Genomic DNA, 24,617 nt, shown 5'->3' with positions numbered 1-24,617 from the left:
TTAAAACAAAATTTTGTGGGGAAGAATGTGAAGCATTCCACAAACGGCAACACTGTGTGCGGCGCGCGCCGCTAATAATTACTTTCGTGTGTTCCTTCTTTTGTTCGCCACGTTTCACCATTTGTTTTAACTCCCGTCTTTCAGTTGCAGTGTTACTGTTTGAATTAGCTTACTGAGTTTAGTGATATCATTTCCGTTGTTATTTTAATCTATATCTAATATTCTATTTGATTAAGGTCGTAGTTACGTTATGTTAAATAAAGCCTAAGTTTAGTTTAAATAAACAAGGTCTCGACAGGTTGCATTTATATTATACGTCTCATTAATACCAGAGCCATAGATTAATACCTTTCTAACGGTCCCTCAAAATTAATTCTACTTCCAATATTTACCAAGTTAGGACCAAAAATTTAATTTCTATTTCGCGTGGTTGCGGATATTTTCTAAAATATATAGTACTGTGGGGAAAGACGGGACACCTTTAGCTTGTAATATCCAAATATCCTGATCGTGTTTTAAACAATTAACAACGACTAATGGGAGTCGTGAGAATGCGGTTTTATAATTTTTCGAATGTTCTTTGTTTACTACCAAGTCGGACGAGAACATAGATTGAAAAGGTGTTTCATCTTCCCCATCCTACTATAGGTCGAAATTGGTCAGGGTTCGTGTTAAACTTGGCGCCCTCTATAACTCTATTGGTAAGGGTTCGTTATAGAGGGCGCCATGGTGTTAAATGATTCGTCTCAATAACAAGGAATTCAAAAATAATATAACTATGTTTGACGACATTTATATACAAAGGTATCGCCGGAATTTCAGGTTTATGAAAATGTATTCTTCTCCGCCACAATACATGCATAATCCGCATATTACGGTGGGGTACGATGGGACGCTTAGTCACATATTGCCCAACCAACATTTCCTAACTCAAAATGTATGACAAAGTTTGGGTGATGCCATGGATTTGTACTATATCATGACTTTATTAATTAAAGACACTTCGAAGAAATATATAACAGGTGTGACATAACATCTTCTATTGTGTCGTGTATCATTGTTTCGAGTTAATAAAGTTTACGTTTTTGCTACAAATTGGGTATTGCTACACTATTCTTCGCACAAGCCACTTCTCATGAATTATTTGTGAAAATGACTGAATTTCGAATTGTTCCATAAATTATGTTGCTATTATATCAGTATATTATGTTTTAATCACCCATAAGATATAAAAAATATTGAAATAAAAGCAAACCTTTTAAAGTTTGGCAATAAAATCCTGAAAACTACAATGTGGGGAAAGATGGGACACCAAATTGAAATATTTTTATATTACCAGTATTCTACACCTTATAGTTAACCTACCGAAATTAACCGGCTGTGCTAGTTGCTTTGCCATGTAAACTTTATATATAGTAGGGACGGGGAAGATGGGACATCTTTAGCACATAATATCCAAATATCCTGATCGTGTTTTAAACAATTAACAACGGTCTATTGGAGTCGTGAGGACATAGCTTTCATAATTATTTGAATGTTCATTGTTTACTACTAAATGTGTCGAGAAAATCGAGTTAAAAGGTGTCCCATCTACCCCCACACCATTGTATATAACTTTAAAACGAAATTCTTTGATTGTTTTTATCCCAAATTAAAGTCATGTTGACCCCTGCCTAATTTCTTCATGTTTATATTTCATTTTTACACAAAACTAAAACTAGTTTAATGAGACTAAATCAAATTGTACGAAATATTCAAGCTTTTTTTATGAATCTCTGAAATTAGTTTAATCGTTCACACTCGCAAACTACAAAACGCGCGTTTTATAAAGTCGTGATAATACTGTCGAATAGTTCTGTAACATTACTTTTTTTTGATTATCATTAAATGGGGGTCCGTAAAAAAAATTTTAAAAAATCTCGTCTGACAAGGTGTCCCATCTTCCCCCATCCTACTATAATAACACAATAATAGTTGAAAAATGTATTCGAAATTCAGTCACTTGCACTTGCAGCAGAAGATAATTTATGACGTTTCAAAGCATACAGTATATTATTTCGTACTTTTTACGTGTATAGGCTATAGTCCAAATAATAAATTCACTTATTAATCAAAATTAACATGGGTGTTAAACTGTCTCTTCTAACCGTCGTGTACTATATTTTTGTTATATTTTTAGGGAATTGTACCCAGTTATTTTATTCAACATGAACCCAAAATTGTTCATAATTCGTTAATTCTCTTGCAAGAAACTTAGCGGAAGCTCCAGCCCATTAGTGACTACCAGGTTGTCTATAAATAGTCAGCCATACAGAAAAAAACAATCATCTACAAAGTTGCATACGTGTTAACTCGTAAGCGAGTACTGCCGTTGCTTTGTTACGGGAGGATAAATCAATATATAGTGGGATGGGGAAAGATGGGACACATTTTTATTATATTTTCTCGTCCCATTAAATGTATATGTTCTCGTCCCGTAAACAAAGAACATTCAATGAATTATAAAACCGTATCCTTACGACTCCCACATACCATTGTCAATTGTTTAAAACACGATTAGGATATTGGGATATTAAATGCTAAAGGTGTCCCGTCTTCCCCTATAATGTATATTTTATCCCACAAGACCTTCGCCGCAATACTGGTAAGCACTGGGAGGACATTAATTTAAACGTATAAGTATGGGTGTTGGGTAATTGGCTAAATTTGGTCTAAATACTGGTAATACCACCAACACAGAAAAGAAGAATCACGTGATTATGGTATGACGTGTTTACATATTACGTGTATGATTTAGGATTGAGTAATATACCTCAAAACATACAATGCACATCAGCCACCAACCCCTAATTGGCTTGGTTGTGAAACACGGCTTTAATTCAGAGCAAATTTAACTTTTTTTTGCATATCACATTTTTGGTCATAACTCGGAAAGTATTAGAGGTAGAATTAATTTTGAGGGACCGTTAGAATGGTATTATTGAGACGTATAATATAAATGCAACCCTTTTTAATTTTGACCTATATTTAAAAAAATATCTGCAACCACGCGGATTAGAAATCCCTTTTTTTGTCATAACTTCGTAAATATTGGAGGTAGAATTAATTTTGAGGGACCGTTAGAAAGGTATTAATAAGACGTATAGTATAAATGCAACCCTTTTTAATTTTGACCTATATTTAAAAAAATATCTGCAACCACGCGGAATAGAAATCACATTTTTGGTCATAACTTCGTAAATATTGGAGGTAGAATTAATTTTGAAGGACCGTTAGAATGGTATTATTCAGACGAAAAATATAAATGCAACCCTTTTTAATTTTGACCTATATTTAGAAAAATATCCGCAACCACGCGAAATAGGAATCACATTTTTGGTCATAACTTCGTAAATATTGGAGGTAGAATTAATTTTTAGGCACCGTTAGAATGGTATTAATGAGACGTATAATATAAATGCACCCCTTTTTGATTTTGACCTATATTTAAGAAAATATCTGCAACCACGCGCAACCCCGCACATTTTAAAGGGACCCCATTTGAAGTGGCGGCACCAGTAGAAGGTATCGAAAACGGCCGCTATAATAACTGTATGCACGTACTTGAATGGCCTACTCAATACACGGCCTAGGAATACACCGAAACTGCTCAGAAAATAAGAGGCCTATATAGACGCGAATAATGCCCCTTATAATACATTGTTACGTCACGGTTTTATAAATGGATTTCCTTCATTTTGAATGCAGTTTGCAGTTGTTGGTAGGTTCAATACCAGTTCTAGGTTGTTTTAACTTACAGTTTATCACAGAACGTGTCGCAGGGATATTTTCTTGTTTAGTTAAAATCATACCAGGCATATAAAGCAGCGCAAAAGGTTTATTAGTATATAAATATCAGTTTATTAAGCATAAAGAGAGACGAGCAATCAGATTCAGTTTACCAACACAGAAAACCTACGTTTTGATTATATTTAGTTTAGTAGACAGGCATTTGGCAAGTTTTATAATGCAGCACACCTTTATAATTTTATTTAGATTAAATTCTAAGCCACCAGAATTATTAAGCAAGCTATTTAAGCATGGTCAACAGGTGTTCCGTAGTTGGATAAAAATATTTGGATAAGGGTACCATCTTTGCATGTTATGATCATGAAGAAGTGGCAAGAAGATCTTCAATCAGTAACATCATCAATATATCCTTTAACAACAAACAGACATGTGTAAATAATTGTGTCAGGAAGGAACACTAGTGAAATTTAAACAGCGACAAAGGTCTAAAGTTAGACACAACACTTAAGTACGAAGGGAGGCTATCGTGAGTTTGTTTGTATACAGTCTTAATTTATGATGTGCTGTATGACCCATTTTTGGACCTCGAGGCAGAGCCTCTGTCCTGCTTTAACAAAAAAACCTCGAGTATAAAATGGGTTATGAGCAGCAGGACAGATCACGGCATAAGCACCTTTAGACAAAAGGCTAATGCTTGTGTTTATCCAATATCCTATATTGTTTTTAAGGACCGGTTTTAAAAGTCCGCAACGAACATATCAATTAACTTACTTGTTGTTACTGCGGTGTTCTTTTGCTAGATATATATAGGCTTTCTTAAAAAACTTCTGTTTTAAGCCAAATACTATTTTCACTCAGCGACTGAGCCAAACTAAACTGTCGGTAAAACTTACTTGTATGCCGCACGTGGTTAAAAGTAACTCCTATCTGTTCAGTCATGCTTAAACATTTATAAAAAATATAAGATGTTGATAAAATAACCCGAAAAATAAGGTAATTTAACCGGGAATGGTAAATAAACTGTTAATTGATGCAAAAACTACAGCCAGACAGCAAAATCCATTCATAAAACCGTGACGTAACAATGTATTATAATGGGCATTATTCGCGTCAATAGGCCTCTTATTTTCTGAGCAGTTTCGGTGTATTCCCAGGCCGTATATTGAGTAGGCCATGGTCAAAGTTAGCCATGGTACTTGCAGTGGAGCTTTCGATCGGTTTGAAATTGGAAGACAAAAATTCATATCCTCTTTCACTTTTACGCAAACGTTTGAGGTAAGGAGAAGGAAAATCGGGAGGAAAAAACCTAGAACGAAAGACTATGACTACAACACCATCCCTGCTCCTGATTCGATAATCACAAATAGCCAACATCTCCAATCGACACTGAAAAATACAAATAAGACCCGTGCATCTTTCACCTTACCCTCTTCACCGATTTTGGGAATAATCCCAGTAGATTCCAACAAATTACCGTCGGCAGCACTTAATACCACAAACCCAGTAGTTGTGTACTACCCTTGGAACAATCCTGTACAAGGTGTTACAGAAGAAATACGCTCTGTGGACCGTGAACTGCAAAGCAGTATTAATTTGGTTAAAGAACGAAAATGGATAGACGACTACGCAATTGAAGTTTGCATCAAGCAATTTATCTCTGAGTCAACACTGAACGCTCAATTTTTATCATCACACTTATATGAGGCTGCCATTAACTGTCGATACGATTACATTGTCAGCTTTATTCAAAAATTTACGCCACTCAACAGAGATGTGCTGTTTCTTCCAATCAACCAAAACTCTTGTCATTGGCTCCTGGCGGTCGCGATTTTTAAAACAAATAAGATTCACATCCTGGACTCACTGCCACGCACACAACCATCTAAAATTCAAAAGCATGGCCAAACGGTGTTAAAACTACTTAAATGTTGTTATTATGATGCACACTTGTTTCACGAAATGGTTTCTTGGAAAGTGGTTGATGATAAACCTCCACGTCAAATTAATGGAATCGACTGCGGCATACACGTAATAGACCACTTGCCACAAAAAAATCGATAGGTGGCGACCGAGAGTATGTCTTCCAAGCTAAGTCCATAGCAACGTATCTTTTTGCATTGGTTTAGCAAAGTTATGCGACGTTTTTGTTGAAACTGTGCTTGTGCGGTCGCTATTTTTTAATAATACTTCCACGTATAGTAGGGGTAGATATTGTTAAAGATATGTTGTATCAGATTCGTTGTTAAATTTAGTTTTTATCACTCATTGGCGTAATTTTATGTCTGTGCAGATACGCAGTAAAGATTTAAATTGCAATATACGACATTGCTAGTGAGGTAGTTGTAATAGTGACAGTAAATATGGTCCTGCCAGTAATAATCCCTTTGAAATGAAATGATTTGGGGGATTTGCAAACTCAAAACACAACTGGCAAAAAAATGTTTACAGAACACAGTGACTTAGAAAATATCTAGAAGTTTTTCAGCAAGTAGTAATCATGTTGCTTCTTCTGTTGCTAATTCAAAGGACAGTCTGGTGAAACTTTGTGTGGCGGCAAGTTTATTACCTACGGATCCGGACTGTTCTCAATTTAGCAATAAATAAAATGACCTTTTACTTGTAAATACAAACCATCAAAACTTGCAGCAAGGTACATTGGATGTATTTATGATGATGGTCAATGGATGTTACACTCATCTAGTAACTATTACCCTCAAACACAAGGACAAATGGGTATTACAGGAATATTGCACTGTTCATTGGTGGTATATACCCAACCAAAGAAATCACAGTGGTTGAAGTACCATTTGATAAAAACTTTTTTAATTCAATTATTGAGAATTTGGTGAGTTTTTAAATCCTTTATTTATTTTCGTATTTCACATCATGCTTCAAAACTCGATAGAATGTACAAATAAATGACAATTTATATAAATGTATGTTTAATTGATATCCAGAATCTGTTGTAAGATAAAATGTTTAGATCACTCAACGAGAGAAGCATTCAAATTGCTCAAACAACAGCAAATCACAACAATTTTTTCAAAATAATATGATCAATTAGTGGAAGAATGTTACTAAAAATTTTGAAAGTAATTTAGCGACCAATGACCTGTTCCACATAAATTCTAGCTTTTGCTATTCGACTTGTTTTAGTAACAGCTGGCATTTTAAGCTGTGTACCTTTGAAAAAAGGTGGAGTGTTTAATGTAGCACCTTACAGTGCGAGCTCATCTCTAATAATGAAGCCTCTGTCTGCCATTATGAATCATCTCCTGGCAGAATGTTTTCCCAAAACAGATCTAACAACTATTTTCTTGTCTGAAACATTTCCTGACCACAGATTTGAAATGAAACAAAATGAACCTCTTGGTGTTATTGCTACTCAAATTTTGTGTGTGTTATGATGCTTATAATGGCTTCAAGTTTTTCTTTGACAAGATGGTAAACCAGGGTTTTTGAACAAAAAACTCTGTGCAATCTATTATTGTTCTGGTATTGGAAAATAACTTAAAAGCTGCTGGAAGTTTTTCTCTTCTTTCACACCATTTAACTAGGAACGTCAGCTCAAATTATATAAAACACTAATCCTGCTAAAATATGATCCTGCTTGCAACTGATAAAGATATGTAAAACATATCGGACAGATGATGCACATTCCAGCCTCTTCGAAGTCTGAGCAAACACTTAAAAAATTCCTCATATAGACTCATATCTCTTGTCTTTTTGGCAATTATCTACACAAGAATATATCTGTTTATTTAAATGTCTAACTAAAAATTAATCCAAACTGTATACCTGTGGAAATGTCTATTACTGCTATGCCAATAATTCATTATGCTTGCTTTTTAACAAATTGAAAAATCAGCTTCAATTTCTTTACTGAGCGTCCTAAAAAGTAACCAACATAATATTAAAATTGAAAAAATTCAACCCTGCACTATAGTTACCAGTATAGTAAACTGATGAATTAACATCAGATAAAATATCACTAATAATAAACTTTCTTCTGTTTTTTTTGTCAATAAAGTCTGAGTCTGTGTATGGAATTGCAGCCTGCAGGTGCTGAAGTGCGATGTTGGTCTGTGTCTGGCTTATAATAAACTAAAATATTAAAGTTTAGCTTACTAATGAAATCAGTTATAACACACACAATGGCAGCATAACTTTTCTGTTTGTAAATCTATACTGTGTATATCTGCACAGACATAGAACTACGCAAATGAGTGATAAAAACTAAATTTAACAACGATTCTGATACAACATATCTTTAACAATATCTACCCCTACTATACGTGGAAGTATTATTAAAAAATAGCGACCGCACAAGCACAGTTTCAACAAAAACGTCGCATAACTTTGCTAAACCAATGCAAAAAGATACGTTGCTATGGACTTAGCTTGGAAGACATACTCTCGGTCGCCACCTATCGATTTTTTTGTGGCAAGTGGTCTATTGCTAATGCATTTTGCCTTATAAACAGACTTCCCTTTCCCTCATTAAATTCTGATGATACAAGAAGTTGAGTGGTACAAACTTTACTGAGAAGTGAGCATTCGCGATCTACCATTCCTACCAACAAAAGAAAAATTTCCAAAGCAGATAAAAAACGTGTTTTATGCGCTCTCATCGAGGAAATTATCTCCCCAGCACAGGTACATTTTACAAACAGGGACTACGGTTAGAAATATATGTGCTATACTTGCACTTTTTTAAAACCACCTTTTCTAGATTGCTACTGACGAAAGTGAAATTCTTCGGAAAAGCCTTCACGATTCTCCTTCCTTCACGGGATGGTCTGTGTATGGTCTGTGTACGATTCCTTCACGGGATGGTCTGTGTGTGGTGCTCCTTGGTGTAAGGGAGGATACGACGAAACAGTAACACAAAATATGAGTTGTGTATGCAGACGTTGGATTCACTCGACATGTCAGAAATGCGACGATGTATATTTTATATGTAGATTGTATATTTGAACATGCAGTTAAACGTCCGAAAGGTTCAAATACAGCACAAACTTCTTTACAGTCTTTCTTTATAGTCAAAAAAAAATCAATGACAAAATTCAGGCCCGCGTATTTACTATCACAAAATTCAGGGCTGTTTATTTAAAATCACAAAATGCAGTGCTGTGTTTTAACAAACACGAAATTCAGGGCTATGTTTTAATAATCACGAAATTCAGGGCTGTATTTACAATCACGAAATTCAGGCTGTGTATTTACAATCACATACTTCAGGGCTGCGTAATAACAATCACGAAATTCAAGGTTGCGTATTTATAATCACGAAATTCAGGGCTGTATTTACAATCACGAAATTCAGGCTGTGTATTTACAATCACATACTTCAGGGCTGCGTAATAACAATCACGAAATTCAAGGTTGCGTATTTATAATCAAGAAATTCAGGGCTATGTTTTAACAATCACGAAATTTTTTTTTTAATATGAGAAAATAAACTGGCAGCACTGAAAGCGAATTCAGGCTTTTCAGGGAAGTCAGGGTTTCAGGGTTTTAGTCATGCCCTCACGGTTTAGTTAGTACATTACTGTCGACGCCGTAGTACAGTTGGTTATAGCATGCCTGCCTACCAACCCCAAGGTGATGGGTTCAAGGCTCGTCGCTGCTACCATTGTGGACGTATGTGTCTTTGGGCAAAACACTTAACGGCAATTGCTCCAACCCAGTGGTCACTAATGGGTTGTCCAAATTATCAGTCACACAAAAAAAATGAAAAATTCAAAAAAATGAATAATAACCACCTACAAAGTAACATACTTGGTAACTGGTAAGCTGGCACGAGGTGTATGAAACAGAATACCTGTGTTATAATGACTATTGTTTCCCGGCCACGCGAGGATAAAGTACGCGACGTTTTTAGTAATATTACTATACAATAATACCGACGGGGACAACTCCAAATATTATGAGTCACCCAAAAATTTATATTTATATATATATATTATATGCTCTTTAAATGACCATTACAGCAACATTTGTTTAAATAAAGACATTTTTTTTAACTTCTTCAAACTTGAGTCTAGCTTTAGCCATTATTTACACCTGAAAAAAAATATTTAAAATAAATGTTTAATAAATGAAACTTTTTTGTATTAAAATAAATATTGCTGTTATGGGCATTTAAAGAGTATATAATATATATATATATATATATATATATATATGTTTTTTGTGAAACCCTGTAGACATACAGCATAATATACCGCTCAGAGCACATACACGCAAACAGAGTATTATTTACAGGAGAGAATACATATAGCACAGATGGCACAGACTTACAAACAGCAAATTATAAACCAGGCATGTGAAACCCGCGGCACGCGTGCCAAATACGTCTCGCAAAGAAAAGTTGTACAGCCCGTGAAGCCAGTTGCATATTTTTCACTGAATGTATTTTAATATGACAATAAAGGAGCTATTTTCTTCAGAAATTTATGCAACCGAACTCTATACTTCTACCGGGAGATAAAATAGATAACCCGGGTTTAATATCATAAGATTAAAGACAAAAATAAACTAATATTGGTCTTGTTTTTAATTCAATAATTTATACCTGAGATGTAGTTCAAATATAATATACTGATATTTAACAACAAAGAACGAAGTAATGTATGAACAACAAAGGAATGTATGGAAACATATTCCAAATTCTTGTGCGGAATACATTGTAACTAAATTAAATTTGTGGCAAAAATATAAACTTTAATGTACGGTATATTTATTAGGTTAATACTTTAACTTTATTTCTTCATACAATAACATACTAAAGGTAACATGTTGAACACAAAAGCAGTGGACCAAAGACAAATTAAACTTAACTTTTAAGGTGTATAATATTGTTTGATGTTATTTTCGCGTATCCTTAATATGAAATTCAATAATTGAATAAAAACTATTTTAAACTGTGTCTTCTTATTTTACTTTTTGAATATGGTGCACCATGTGCTTAAGTGTCTCATCTTACCCCATTCTAATATATCTAATTAATTTTCGCATGCCTGAAACCAATTCATAATATATATTCAGGAATTTTAGAATGGGTGTAAAAAGGCATATTTTTACCGAATATTTAAACAAATTTCTTAAGTTTGAACAAAAGCAGTGAAGGCAGGTTTACACCACAGCAGGCTATATGGGGGATTATCTGCCGACGTTCCGAATTTTTCGAGCAACCGGCTAATGTTATACCTGTCACCGTATTCCGTGTAGTTTGGTTACTGATTTAATCATTTTTTTATAAATTTGTTTTTACCAATTGTCAACAACGCCCCACAGGAATGTGCATTAATTTTACGCTAATCTAAATATATGGAATTCCTACCATAAAATAAACATTTTCACTGTTATTTACCCAAGAGCTATAACTTTACTACAAAAGGCTTTGACTTTACTATATAAAAGAGTTCACATAGCACAATTCGTATTTTGTAATAAGCTTATACCCGGATACGCTAACCTGCTAGGGTATGAGAAAATTTGACTGTATTATGTAATGTTGAACATACAATCAGTGTCCCGCAGCGTGAGCTTGTAACCTATTGTATATATGAAACTATTTATTCGTACGTCGCTTTAAAACAATAAAGAGTAATTTTACACGAAAATAAACAACATAGAGCGTCACTGTTTGGAAAATGTGTTTTATTATAATGTATCACAAAAGATAAATAAAAAATTTTTTTTTAGATGGTTCGATATTAGCAAAATATCCCATAGGTTGATGGCTTGTAGACTGTATTGTAGTTTGCTGTGGCGCGAAAGTGTAATTCAGTGTCTGGCTTTTATTGTTTCTTGTGGCGCGTGGGTTATTATATAGAGATTGTCAACGAAGGTTTCATATGTAACGACAAACCTAAAAAAAAGCAGCGTAAGCTCGTGAGCTACCGGAACATTTTTACTGTTTAATCTTACGTCGATTTAAAACAAAAGAGCGTTAATTATGTCGCTGTACAATAATGTGTTTTATGTATTGATGATACGTAAACTTATCATAATGAATAAAACAAAATGTTACTACACATGCCTTTACTTAATACACAATAAACCACACCGACTCTCAACCAGTATTACTTCCTATATCAAGTTATTGTTAATGTGGTTTCCCCTTAAGTTTATTTAAATTTTCACTTTATAAACAGTTTGTGCTGTGACGCGTAATGAATGAATGAATGTTATATAAAATGAATGAATGTTATATCTGAAATATAGGCAAATATATAGATATACCACAATGTGCTTCATTAGATTTAATTACGGCGCTATATATGACAATGTGTTTTCAAAACAAAACAAAATTGATACCTACTGCGCAATACGGGAATGTGTATTTTTTTAGTTAATTGCATCGCTGTCAAAAAAAATGTGCTAATTATTATTTCGTCGCTGTAACTGTTTCGCAAGGATTTAAACAACAATACAAATGTTTTTAACTGACAATAGCCAACACAGACGCGCATTCAATTATTACATATGGCTCAGACCGCGAAATCATTTTACACCAAATGTACTAAGATTTAATATGCACGATTTGTGAAAATGTGCTAATTGCTTCGTAAGGAATAAAATGTTACTACAAATTGTCGTTGGTTTAGACAGACGCGCGTAGTCAATTACTTCCTATACATTATAGCGCGGTGAATTCGATAAATTCGGAATGGCGGCCAACATGCGGAATAGGCACTGATTGTGAAAATGTGTTAATTGTTTCGCAAGGAATGAAATAATACTACAAATTGTCAATAGGCAGACGCACAGTAAATTACTTCCTATAGATTTATTTTCCCAAGAGAATAAAAACAATACTATAACAAAACAATAAGTGCCACCGGAAATATTACTTCCTGTGCAGGTGTCTGCACTTCCGGACTTCCGATACGCCAAAAACGCAACTCTCACTACTTAACGCTTACAGTTTACCACTTATTTGGGAAATTTAATTATTTAATAAATTTAATTAAAAACTTCTAACATACGGTTTATTAGAAATATATATCTACTAGAAAATAGTTGTTTTACCTTATAACTTTAAATTAAGTCAAAAAAAAGAATAAAAACTACATAAAACGCCCTCCATTCCATTGACTACAATAGTAAACGGGAAAGACCCGCGAAGGAGAGAGAGTGTACCATGCTCCCTCCTTTACGGGCGTTCTCTTTCTTTTTATTTCTGTGATATGAACTTGTAATAACAGAAAATTGATAATAACTATTGATAAAGTTTTTATTTTTGCTACAAATTGGGTTTACTATTCTGTTTTTGGCACAAGCCACTTTCTATAAATTATCACCAAGTGCAAATGACCAAATTTCGAATATATTTTCAAAATATTATCTTATCTAGTTGAAAACCCCCTGAGGTATAAATTACTAAATTAAAAGCAAATCTTTCAAAGTTTGGCAATGAAAACATACAAAACTACAATGTGGGGAATATGGGACTCTAAATTGAAATATATTAACATTAGCAGTATTCTGCAACTTGTAGTTAATTAGCCTATCGAGTTTAACAGGCTGTGCTAGTTTCTTTGCCATGTAAACTTCATATATATAACGTTAAACCGATATTTTTTTGTTGTTTTTATCTCAAATTTAAGTCATATTGATCCCCGCCTATTTTCTTCATGCTTATATCTCAGTGCTTTTTTACAAAACGAAAACTAGTTTTATGAGACAAAATCAAACTGTACGGAATATTGAAGGTTGTTTTAAGAAGCTGTGAAACTAGTTTAATCGTTCGCACACGCAAACTAAAAAAATTCATTGGCTTTACTATGATTTAGCGAGCCTTAAAAAATAGCACCTTACTATTTTGTATTTTTTTACCTGTTTAAAGTATACTGTTTCTACTTTACATATATTTTTTTAATATTTAGAAACAGTAATCAGCTTTGACAGGCGTTTTATAAAGTCGTGATAGTACTGTCGAATAATTCTGTAACCTTATTTTCCTGATTATCATTAAATGGGGGTCCGAAAAAAGAAAATTAAAAAAAAGTCTCGTCTGACGAAATGTCCCATCTTCCCCCACGCTACTGTAATAGCGATTGTTTAACCAGGCAATTAATTAAGACATATAATTGCAATTCACACGTTGGTTGATTATAACATGTGTTCCGCTTTTATGTAAAGAAAATCCATAAAAATTTCGCAAAGCTTGCCCAATCAAGAATTTTGCTAAATCAAGGTTTTAGGTAAAAACAAATATCCGCCAATTTTGCCTAATCAAGATTTTTGCTAAAAAAACAAATATCTGCCGATTGTATCAACTGTGAAGTCTAAATAAAGGTCCCTATACCTGGCGCAAACTGCAGCGTCCTTCGACAGAAAGTCATTGTTAGCATAGAATATCTATTTTTAGTAGGGGTATGATAGGCAGATCAAAGTTAGTATAGACCAAGTTAGGAAACGGCGCTCGTGTCCGCCATTACGGAGCTCACAGAGCGTGAATCGCCTATACAAATGCATGGTCGGCATGTGTTCATTTAGTTCTTGTAAGCGATACAAAGCTAGAAAACACGTATAGCGGTTGTTTTAATATATAAAATATAATTTCTAATATAAATCTTGTTATATAATATTAAATCTAGGAATTAATGTGAAGTAAATTAATATTTTGACTGGTTTTTAGCGTACAGTGTGGTTTAACAGGGTACTTTACGTTGGCGATTAAGACTAGCAGCAATCAGCTTAGTTTACATAACAGTATATAATCATACCTACGAATCTACAGAGCCATTCTTTACTACATTTTTTAATCCAACATGAGTGGACATGCAGCTCCAAACTGCTTAAGTACTAGCAGATAAGGTGTTCGCGTTTTCCGATTTCATAAAGACCCGTAACGTACTAATTCAAGCAGAGGACCAAAAATAGTTACTCAGTATTGTTTTCCTCAATGTCACTTTGATATTGGGCAAATTTTACACAGATACCTAAACTTTCGTTGCCGGGTATACGTGTTAAGTTTGTGAGCAAAAAGTAAAATCACGGCAATTTACATGCAAAACTGCAGCTAGATACACCAGTTTATGGTAATGTTATGCGTTTTGTTTGTATTTTTATATTTTAAACATGTTCTTTTATGTTTTTGGTTAGTAAACTTGATATTTTCTGTTTTTTACTCTTTAATCGATTGAGTGTTCAATAAAAGTTGATTATTTTTGTGAGGTTTATTATTGTGATAAGATATAACATTAGTAGAAAGCCATTTTTACGCGCAGAAGTGCTTGGTTTTAAAAAAATTGCAATATTTAAACGAAAAACAGCACCCAGCAATGATAAAATGCTATGTCGTGGGCTTCGTAATGGTGGCGTCTATGACGTCATAGACGCGCGACAATGGATAACAAGACTCTTTGTTTTACAATCCGTTTCCTAACTTGGTCTATACCAAAGTTAGTATAGACCAAGTTAGGAAACGGATTGTAAAACAACGAGTCTTGTTATCCATTGTCTTGCGTCTATGACGTCATAGTCGCCACCATTACGGAGCCCACAGCATAGCATTTTATCATTGCTGGGTGCTGTTTTTCGTTTAAATTTTGCGATTTTTTAAAACCAAGCACTTCTGCGCGTAAAAATGGCTTTCTACTAATGTTATATCTTATCACAATAATAAACCTCACAAAAATAATCAACTTTTATTGAACACTCAATCGATTAAAGAGTAAAAAAAAACAGAAAATATCAAGTTTACTAACCAAAAACATAAAAGAACATGTTTAAAATATAAAAATACAAACAAAACGCATAACATTACCATAAACTGGTGTATCTAGCTGCAGTTTTGCATGTAAATTGCCGTGATTTTACTTTTTTGCTCACAAACTTAACACGTATACCCGGCAACGAAACTTTAGGTATCTGTGTAAAATTTGCCTAATATCAAAGTGACATTAAGGAAAACAATACTGAGTAACTATTTTTGGTCCTCTGCTTGAATTAGTACGTTACGGGTCTTTATTTAATCGGAAAACGCGAACACCTTATCTGCTAGTATCTAAGCAGTTTGGAGCTGCATATCCGCTCATGTTGGACACGGCCTACTAGAGATATCTCTAGTAGGCCGTGTGTTGGATTAAAAAATGTAGTAAAGAATGGCTCTGTAGATTCGTAGGTATGATTATATACTGTTATGTAAACTAAGCAGATTGCTGCTAGTCTTAATCGCCAACGTAAAGTACCCTGTTAAACCACACTGTACGCTAAAAACCAGTCAAAATATTAATTTACTTCACATTAATTCCTAGATTTAATATTATATAACAAGATTTAAATTAGAAATTATATTTTAAATGTTAAAACAACCGCTATACGTGTTTTCTAGCTTTGTATTGCTTACAAGAACCAAATAAACACACGCCGACCATGCATTTGTATAGGCGATTCACGCTCTGTGGGCTCCGTAATGGCGGACACGAGCGCCGTTTCCTAACTTGGTCTATACTAACTTTGGTCTATACTAACTTTGAGGCAGATAGGTGGTACCGTGGGCCAATGAGTCGCGGGCCACATTATTATGTAAGACCGTAAAAAGATGCTCAAAAGGTACCAGCACAGTTTTAAAAACAACATAGCTTCTGAAAATTTGGATTAAAAATGGAATTCACGATTACAGCAGTTGCAGCTCATGCTGTAGGCTATGCTTAGGCTCTAGTCTGGAGTTTGCAATGGTTTGTTAATATAACAACTGATATTGAAAAAATGAATGTAAATTCCTTTATCCTCGCGTGGCTGGCAAATTACAGTTGTTAAACACCAGTCTCCCTCGACCAGCTTACAATGTACCATGTATGCTACTTAGAAGGTGATTTTTTTATGTGCGACAGTCTGTCTAATAATTTGGACAACCCGTAAGTGACCACTGGGTTGGAACAATAGTTAACAGAGGCGGATCCAGGGGGGGACAAGTGGGCGATCGCCCCTTCTAGACCTGGCCATAGCACATAAAATCACTATTTTTTTCTTTTAAACTTAAAAAGAATAAGAACTTGTAAGTTTTTTTTGATCTAGAACTTCTATGTTTCCGCTTTACATTCACACTCAGTATTTGCAGTCATTTTGGGAAACATAATTACGTAGCTGTTATGAAGTTACGAGAAACATATTTCACAATTTATTGTTTCAAATTAAAGTGAAAAAATCATCTGATTTTAAAAAAAGATGATAAGACACTTCCAGTCCGAGAAAAAATTTCTGATTTTGCTTGGCTTGTTTCTTTCGGTTGTGTGGTCTCTTGCTGAAATGTTAAAAAATGAAATCCTTAAATTATTGGTATATTTTAATATACTTAAATTCGTATAGTAGTAGGTATAGAAGGAAGATGAAACACCTTTGGCACATAATATACAAATATCCTAATCCGTTTTAACAATTAACAAGTCTATGGGAGTCATATAATTCTTTAAATGTTCTTTGTTTACAACCAAATTGGACGAGAAAATAGAATGAACAGGTGTCCCATCTTCCACCATTCTACCATATATATATTTTAATTTTGATTACTTGGTTACCTGCATTCTTACTTGTGCAAGCTTAAAAGCATGTATTGGATCACTATATTTCCCATAGTGTTTTAATATTGGGCGTACATCATCTACATTACTGGTTGCAATTGCTAAAAATATATATATATATATTAGAGATACGTATGTGTTAGAGACTTTCCTATTCTGTTACTTCTGCTACCAGGGCTAACGTAAAAAATCTTTCAATGGCTCATCTGGTATAAAAATACAGAGTTATTTAAGTACCTTTTTAATTTCTTACTGTATTCTCGCGTGGCAGGAAAGCGACAGTCGTCATAACACGGGTGTTATGTTTAATACACCTCAATATAAAATACAGAGTTATTTAAGTAACTTTTTAATTTCTTACTGTATTCTCGCGTGGCAGGAAAGCGACAGTCGTCATAACACGGGTGTTATGTTTAATACACCTCAACCCAGCTTACGAGTTACCAAATAATAAATATGTTGTTTTGTAGGTAAATATTTTTTGGGAGATCTCTTTATTGTTTGTGTGTGGCTAATAATTTTGACAACCCATTAGTGTCCACTGGGTTGGAACAATTGCTGTTAAGTGTCTTGCTCAATGACACATACGCCCACAATGGTAGCAGCGAAGAGCCTTAAACCAATCACCTTTGGGTTAGAGGTAGGTGCACAAAGCAACTGTCCTATGACGCCGGACATTTACAAAGTTTAGTCATCCATCATTCAACATGAAATGTGAAATTATTCCATACCAACAATCTTACTTCGTAACAGAGCAGCAAGGTCAAATAATGTTGTGTCATTGGAATCTCCATCCCATTTACTCAAACACAAACCGTTCTCTGGCTGCTTTTCACAAGCTCTTTGGTCACAATCCACCATAATAACACGACTTAAGTCTCGATTAAGGTATTTTAAATCCTGTGATTTAAAAATAGTTCACATTTAAAATCTTACATATTGTTACACATTGCTGATAAGTAAATATATATATATATATATATATTTAATTTACCTTTTGATAATATGGATCTAGCTTTGGTAGTTTTCCTTTTGTAATACTTCCAAGTGTGAATCCGGACTGGTATCTAGCCGAATCTCGAAATAGACGGTACATGATATATCCTTTCGAATCCATGGAATCAATGAGAGGAAAGGCGGTCTTAAAAATACAGTTTGGATTTATTTTCAAACAAAAACCAAAAATTTATTATTTTCTAACCATTTTAAAGTAAAAATGTCACTGTATTTTATTGTTGTTTAGTTTTGTAACCTAGGAGTAAGAATATTTGTAAGTTTAATGTTTGGAGTAGGGCAAATTCAGTTTTCAGTTTGCATCAATCTAAATCAAATACCGAATATATCTTCAAATCCGCATATTCTACTTCCTAGAACATTTCTTAGCGATATGCTTTAAATATATGATACATTGTTGATTGTTATACACAACACTGTCTCATCCTACTAAATAATAATAACTTAATACATTTGCAAGGTTTTAAAAATTAATATCTTGTAGCTAAGAATTTAAAACTACTTAATGCAGCAACAAAAAAAAAGTTGACATTCTAGTTAGTACTCCTGTGTTAGCAGTGTTAGCATTACCATTCCAGTTTCTCTTGTAAAAATAACAACTTCATAAAGTGGTGGTCCAACTTGACTTAGGAAATAGTCGATACCAGGTCGTTTTTTGAACCTCCAACCGGTCACTGACTATTAAAACAAGACTAGTTACGCTATCAAGATTTTTGATAAAGGTTTGTTTAGTCGTATTCGAAAGTTATAATTTAAAGATTATTCGATTAAACCGCCTTTAAAGGCTTAAGCATGCACTTACAGCAGTATAAAAAACCAGAATTGTTTCGGTGAACATCGAATCAAAAAACAAACTTAATTTGGCATTCTTAATTTTTTGGAAAAATATTATTTTAATAAAACTATGATACTAACTACTTGCATCACTGTGGTGTCCAGCGCTGTGGCTAAGTGGTTAGCACACCTGCCTTTAACCAACCGGTGATGGGTTCAAGGCTTGTCGCTGCTATCATTGTGGGCATAAGTGTCTATGGCCAAGACACTTAATGCCAATTCAACCCAGTGGTCACTAATGGGTTGACCAAATTATCAGCCATACAGAAAAGATGGGAAAAATACCCACAAAGTAACATACATGGTATTGGTAACTCTTGAGCTGGCACAAGCTGTATGAACACTCGTGTTATAACGACTGTTGTTTTCCGCCCCGCGAGAATAAAGTAAGTTACATTCATTCATTTACTGTTTGTTTACCAGTTCACCACTGATCACTAATAGTAAGTACTCTGATTGCGTTTTTTAATTACAACAACAAAAGGAAAAATATATATATATTATATGTTCTATGTATTTAAAAGCTAAAGAAGAAAACTCACATCATAAACTGGCCGAAGAAAAACATCCATGAGCTCAATGACCAAAGTAAAAGGTGGTTGATAATATGGTTCTTCAAGTGGATCAGGCAGCAACTTTTTGGAAGAAGGTTCAACAATGTCCTATATGACATCATGTTAATGATTAGATGAAACAGAAACTGCACTGAGCAATACAATCTGCAACTTTTGTGGAACTTTTTAAAAAAAGGAAAAAGTAAACATCCACAGAGTTACATATGTGGCAAGTTCGCATCTAGAACTAGACATGTGGTGACTAGTTACGTTTAACATTATCTCACCCTGTGAGAATAAACAAGTTACAATCATTGATTAACATTGAAAGACTAAAGCCTGTAGTTTCATTACTTTCATACCAACCTTCTTTACAAGATTAATTTCGCCCCATGCTCGTTTCAAATAAGCAATAGGAACAGGATCTATAGAAGAATACATGAGGAAGGATTTTAAATTTTGTATTACCAAAACTTATGTTATTATTAAATATAACACAATAGAGTATTTGCACACTTAAAGAATTATAACTGTATCCATTTAGTAATGCAGATGTACCTCCAACTGAAAATCGAGAGTGCAAACAGCTTTAAACATAAATTAAATATGATATTTATTATATTTGAAAGCAACTACAACTATCCTTAAATAGCTGATTTCATCGTTTTCATGGTTAAAATTTATGTTTTAAAACTCAAACATGTAAGAAGTTAGATCCACTTGTGCAAGATAAATAATATAAAATGTACATTCAATAAACTGATAGGTCTATTCAACAGTCAAATGGGGTAATAAAAAAAGAAAACATAAACTTTCGATTTTCTTTCAAATTAATAAATAAATATGAAAAAATAGTCTGGAGGAATAATATTCATCAAACCTTGATGTACAAAAAAGATTGTAGGATAGGATTTCTAAGTTTATTTGAAATTTTATTTAAAATTTTGTGCTGTTTTATTACCTGACTTTGAGGTTGAAAAAAGAATTAAAAAAAAAGTTTTTAGTCATAGTCATGCAACTTATGCATTATGCCATCTATATTCTTTAGGAAACCTTAATTCTTTCCCACTTTTTCCACAAAAGCAAAATATCTCTAACGATTTTTAACGGCCTTTTTCTAATGCTTCTCTTTTCTGCTATATTTTTTAATTTTACATATTAAATATAAGCTAAGCTAAGTAAGCTTACCTACAAATAAAATTTATTAGTATGAATGAAAACAAAGCCTATAAGTTGTAAACCACAAGAAGTAATCAGAGTATTTCACTTAATTTAACTAAATGATAAAGGCTTTTGAAATCTAAAGGACATCTGACCCCTAATTTAAACTAAATTCAGCAACACAAAAATTACATGTAATTTAATAGTCTTTAATTAACTTAAAAGGTAAACTACGTCATCAGAAAATATAGGCGAAGCTGTAAAAAAAGATGTAATTTTCGCCGTTTCCATAACAAACTTTGGAGTAAAAAAGCAAATTACTGCATTTATAATAAGTTTATCATAAAAGACCTACTTACAAAAAAATTTAGCAAACCCCCAAATTACTGCATTTATAATAAGTTTATCATAAAAGACCTACTTACAAAAAAAGTTTAGCAAACCCCCAAAAAAGCTTTTTTGTCAATATTTTGTTTAGACTTTACCGAAAAAAAATTCTTGCTTGAAGTACCCCATTGTTTTTTTTACCCCACTTGACTATATACATTAATTAGGAACTTTGTAGTTATTAACTTATTAACATATGTAAAACAACTCACTTTCAGTAAACTCATCGATTATCTGAAAATAATATCACGATAAATAAATTCAGACCATTTATTAGGTCTTATATAACATAAAAATTATATTCAAGTTTGCTTGTAGGTTCTGTAGACTTATTTTAAATAAAACTGTTGATCACACAGCATAATTCCAAGACACGTAGGGGACACTTGGGGCACATGCAACTACATACCTTATTTCCGTCTTGGTCCACTTTGGGTCTTCCTGTTATGGAGAAATGGTTAGTTTTAGGGATACACGAAACTGAATCTGAATTAATAACTTAATAAGCTTATGCCCAACCATATTGGTTTGGATACACAACAACTCTTAAAACAACTGTGAGTGAAAGTTCCAATATCACTGGGATTATCCTGAATTTATAAAAAAAAAGGGGGAAACACCTGTCAAAGAAAATAGGACGAAAGTGGAAATATTTGTATAGGAATACCATACACTTATCTCTAGGATCCTACCATTTGTTAAAATAAACAATGGCGTGCAGATGGCAAAACTTCCAAGTAGAATCCACTTCGCGAATCTCTGACTTCTCATAAAAGGACTTTCCTTGCTTTCATGTGAATTATTATTCTTATCATTTAAATGTTCAGGGGGATATTTATTTGTTTTTAAATCATTGTTGTATACAGAAGGAATAATTTTGGTTGCAGCAAGATCCTGTGGTGTGTCTGCTTTTCCTAATGAAGTACCAGTACTAAAACTGAGATTAAAGGGGCGTACAGATCTTTGCGCCATTTGCTTATATTTCCGCAAATGTAAGTGGTGTGGATTATTCAAATAACTTGAATATGATATAAAGCAGGAATCTAGATTTTCTGCTGGTTCCAGTAAATTGTTGCAGGTTCCAGTATTGAATGACTGAGTAACCTTTAAAAAGTTGTTACAATTCCATCTCTTGCATTTCACCCAGATGCGACAAGACATTATGATTATCAGTTATTTTCAAAAATAAAATCAACATATATAGTGACTGATAATAAAAATTTGCCGTTAATTTGCATGCTTACCTTAAAATATGAATTGCATAAGAATGAATTACAAGCGCTTTTAAATGTTTAAAACACTCATAAGATTGTATGAACAATGAACATTAGATTTTCTTTAAAGCGTCTTTGTTTAAATATATTCAGCGCATTTGAAGCTTGAGTACTGATCACATTTGTGTCCAACTACGCCATAAAGAACGGTACATAAGTTAGTTTAACCAGTTGATTCGCACCTGCGTTTTGGAATTACCCTGTATTTATTTTGATTTTGTCTGCCACTGGTCTCAGCAGGTAACAAACTATTTTGTGTAAACTTCTTATTCACCCGTCAGTTAAACCAAAGTGATCCACAAAAATTGTTTGTTTTTGAAGTCTTTAAGATTAGCGCTATTAATTGATATGCTCGCTCCAATTGTTGCAGACAATAATAAATTGTCCAACAAAAGGCAGATAAACTTGTGTATTATTTAAAACAAATAAATTAAAATTCTTGCTATATTTTCAGGTATATGCAAGTACGAACAGGATAATCATAAACAATGCAGCAGTCTAAGACTCTCTCAAGTCTAAGCATATTAGACAAACAAATGTAAATGTCCATGGTTATAATTTTGTTATAAATGTATTATTTTTACATTTGTGCAAATAAAATATATATATATGAACCTGGAATTCAAGTAATTAATTAATACTCTTAACAATATTTAACATTTATCAACAACACCAAGAACAACTGTTCGACTAAAAAGGATCTTTATGACCGCTACCGTACTCAACAACAACAAGAACAACTGTTAGACGAAAAAGGACCTATATGACCACTAACGTGCTCAAAAACCGCGTTTCTCGTTTCTTCGTTTTTTTTTACCGCTCACAATATATTATTATGCAGCCCCCACAATATGAATAAAATTAACTTCTAACATTACCTGTAATACTGCGTTATTGCGGTTTATCAAAATTCACAAAAAAACATTTCTAAGCATAGACAAGGTTAACTAGTAAAAGTTTACATGTCAACACATGGTACAGGAGTTGTACAAAGCAAATTTGCACATATTCTTTACCAAACCTTTCAATCCTTCTACGTATTGGGTTTTATGAGTTATTATACATAAAAAATGCATTCTACCTACTGCTCCACAGTCATCAATCGCGACTAAAACCCACTTCGTTAGTTACATCTGATTTGTTTTTGATCGATCTCGGTACCGGTGTAGTAAAAGGATTGGTGCTAGTGAGGAATCCTCCCCCCCCCTTGCCTATAGAAAAAACGAGAGACTAAAAAAAGAAAAAAGAAAATCATTGGACCGTAACGGTATTTCCCCATAAAAATCATATATTAGTAAATATATCATATATTATTAAATATTCCGGGTTATGGTACACCTGGAGCAGCAATCTTGGTGTCGTTGGAAAGAAGAAGCGACGCTTCAATTACGTATCAAAAAATATATTAAATAATCAAAGTACTTTTAGTTGGGTGGGCCGTCAAACTTTATCAAAGTTTGACACGCGATAAAATAAAAAATCGCCAATAAAAATTACCAAAACTTTAACACACGTTGATGTATAGCAACATGCAGAATATATTAAAAAATTGGGGTAATACCGCCACTAGTTTTTGATTTATTAATACTTTCGTAACCCCTACTTTTAGCGCATTATTCATAGACAGGGGGGGTTGCGAAAGTATTAATAAATCAAAAACTACTAGCACCAAAGGATTAATTAATAACAACCTTTTTTATTAGTTTGTACCATGCTCACGCATTAGAACTGTGATCTCTTGTAATGCCCTCGCTGAATATATATAAACAAAACGTTGTTTAAGAAAATTGTTATTCATGTAATCATACGGTTTATCATGTTTAAATACGTTATGTTATTGCAGTCCCAGTTAAATATTATAGGATGCGTAGTGTTTAAAGTTAATACGTTCGATTTTCAATGCTCGCGAGTGATAAAGTTGAAATTTATTTTAAAACACAAACGTAGAAACACAGGTTTACGTTTTAATCGTTATTTTTCACGCGACAAATACAAAATATTTGCGAAAACAAATTAAATATTTATCACCCTCTACCGAAAAGTTAGCGTGTCTCAAAGTCCATAGA

General features: G+C 33.5%; 1 protein-coding gene and 2 long non-coding RNA genes across 7 annotated transcripts; 1 reads left to right on the top strand and 2 right to left on the bottom strand.

Moving 5' to 3' along the window:
• Positions 1–3,859: 3,859 nt before the first annotated feature.
• On the bottom strand, positions 3,860–4,700 carry LOC149728112 (uncharacterized). Its single transcript, XR_016386067.1, has 2 exons — positions 4,561–4,700; positions 3,860–4,198 (listed from the first exon to the last, which is right to left on the bottom strand). It is a non-coding gene; the product is annotated as an uncharacterized LOC149728112 (long non-coding RNA).
• A 12,196-nt stretch (positions 4,701–16,896) lies between these two features.
• LOC149728110 (mitochondrial import inner membrane translocase subunit TIM50-like) lies at positions 16,897–24,617 on the bottom strand. 5 transcript variants are annotated; one of them, XM_089889011.1, is made up of 11 exons: positions 24,243–24,617; positions 21,970–23,762; positions 21,687–21,718; positions 21,490–21,511; positions 20,096–20,154; positions 19,718–19,837; positions 18,912–19,019; positions 18,322–18,468; positions 18,059–18,227; positions 17,337–17,428; positions 16,897–17,050 (listed from the first exon to the last, which is right to left on the bottom strand). In XM_089889011.1, the coding sequence occupies exons 2-11, from the start codon at positions 22,436–22,438 to the stop codon at positions 16,955–16,957; spliced, it is 1,314 nt and encodes a 437-aa protein (XP_089745137.1). In that variant the 5' UTR covers positions 22,439–23,762; positions 24,243–24,617; the 3' UTR covers positions 16,897–16,954. The 5 variants fall into 5 exon arrangements, with proteins under 5 accessions (XP_089745137.1, XP_089745135.1, XP_089745138.1 ...); XM_089889009.1 differs by having other exon boundaries at positions 17,325–17,428; positions 24,243–24,615; XM_089889012.1 differs by having other exon boundaries at positions 18,071–18,227; positions 24,243–24,613.
• Positions 19,015–19,950, top strand: LOC149728111 (uncharacterized). Its single transcript, XR_016386068.1, has 2 exons — positions 19,015–19,618; positions 19,700–19,950. It is a non-coding gene; the product is annotated as an uncharacterized LOC149728111 (long non-coding RNA).

Source organism: Ciona robusta, chromosome 11 (genome assembly GCF_009617815.1).
Source record: "Ciona robusta chromosome 11, ASM961781v2".
Lineage (NCBI taxonomy): Eukaryota > Metazoa > Chordata > Ascidiacea > Phlebobranchia > Cionidae > Ciona > Ciona robusta.
The sequence above is the reverse complement of the archived record's forward strand: the minus strand, read 5'-3'. Positions and strand labels throughout refer to the sequence as shown.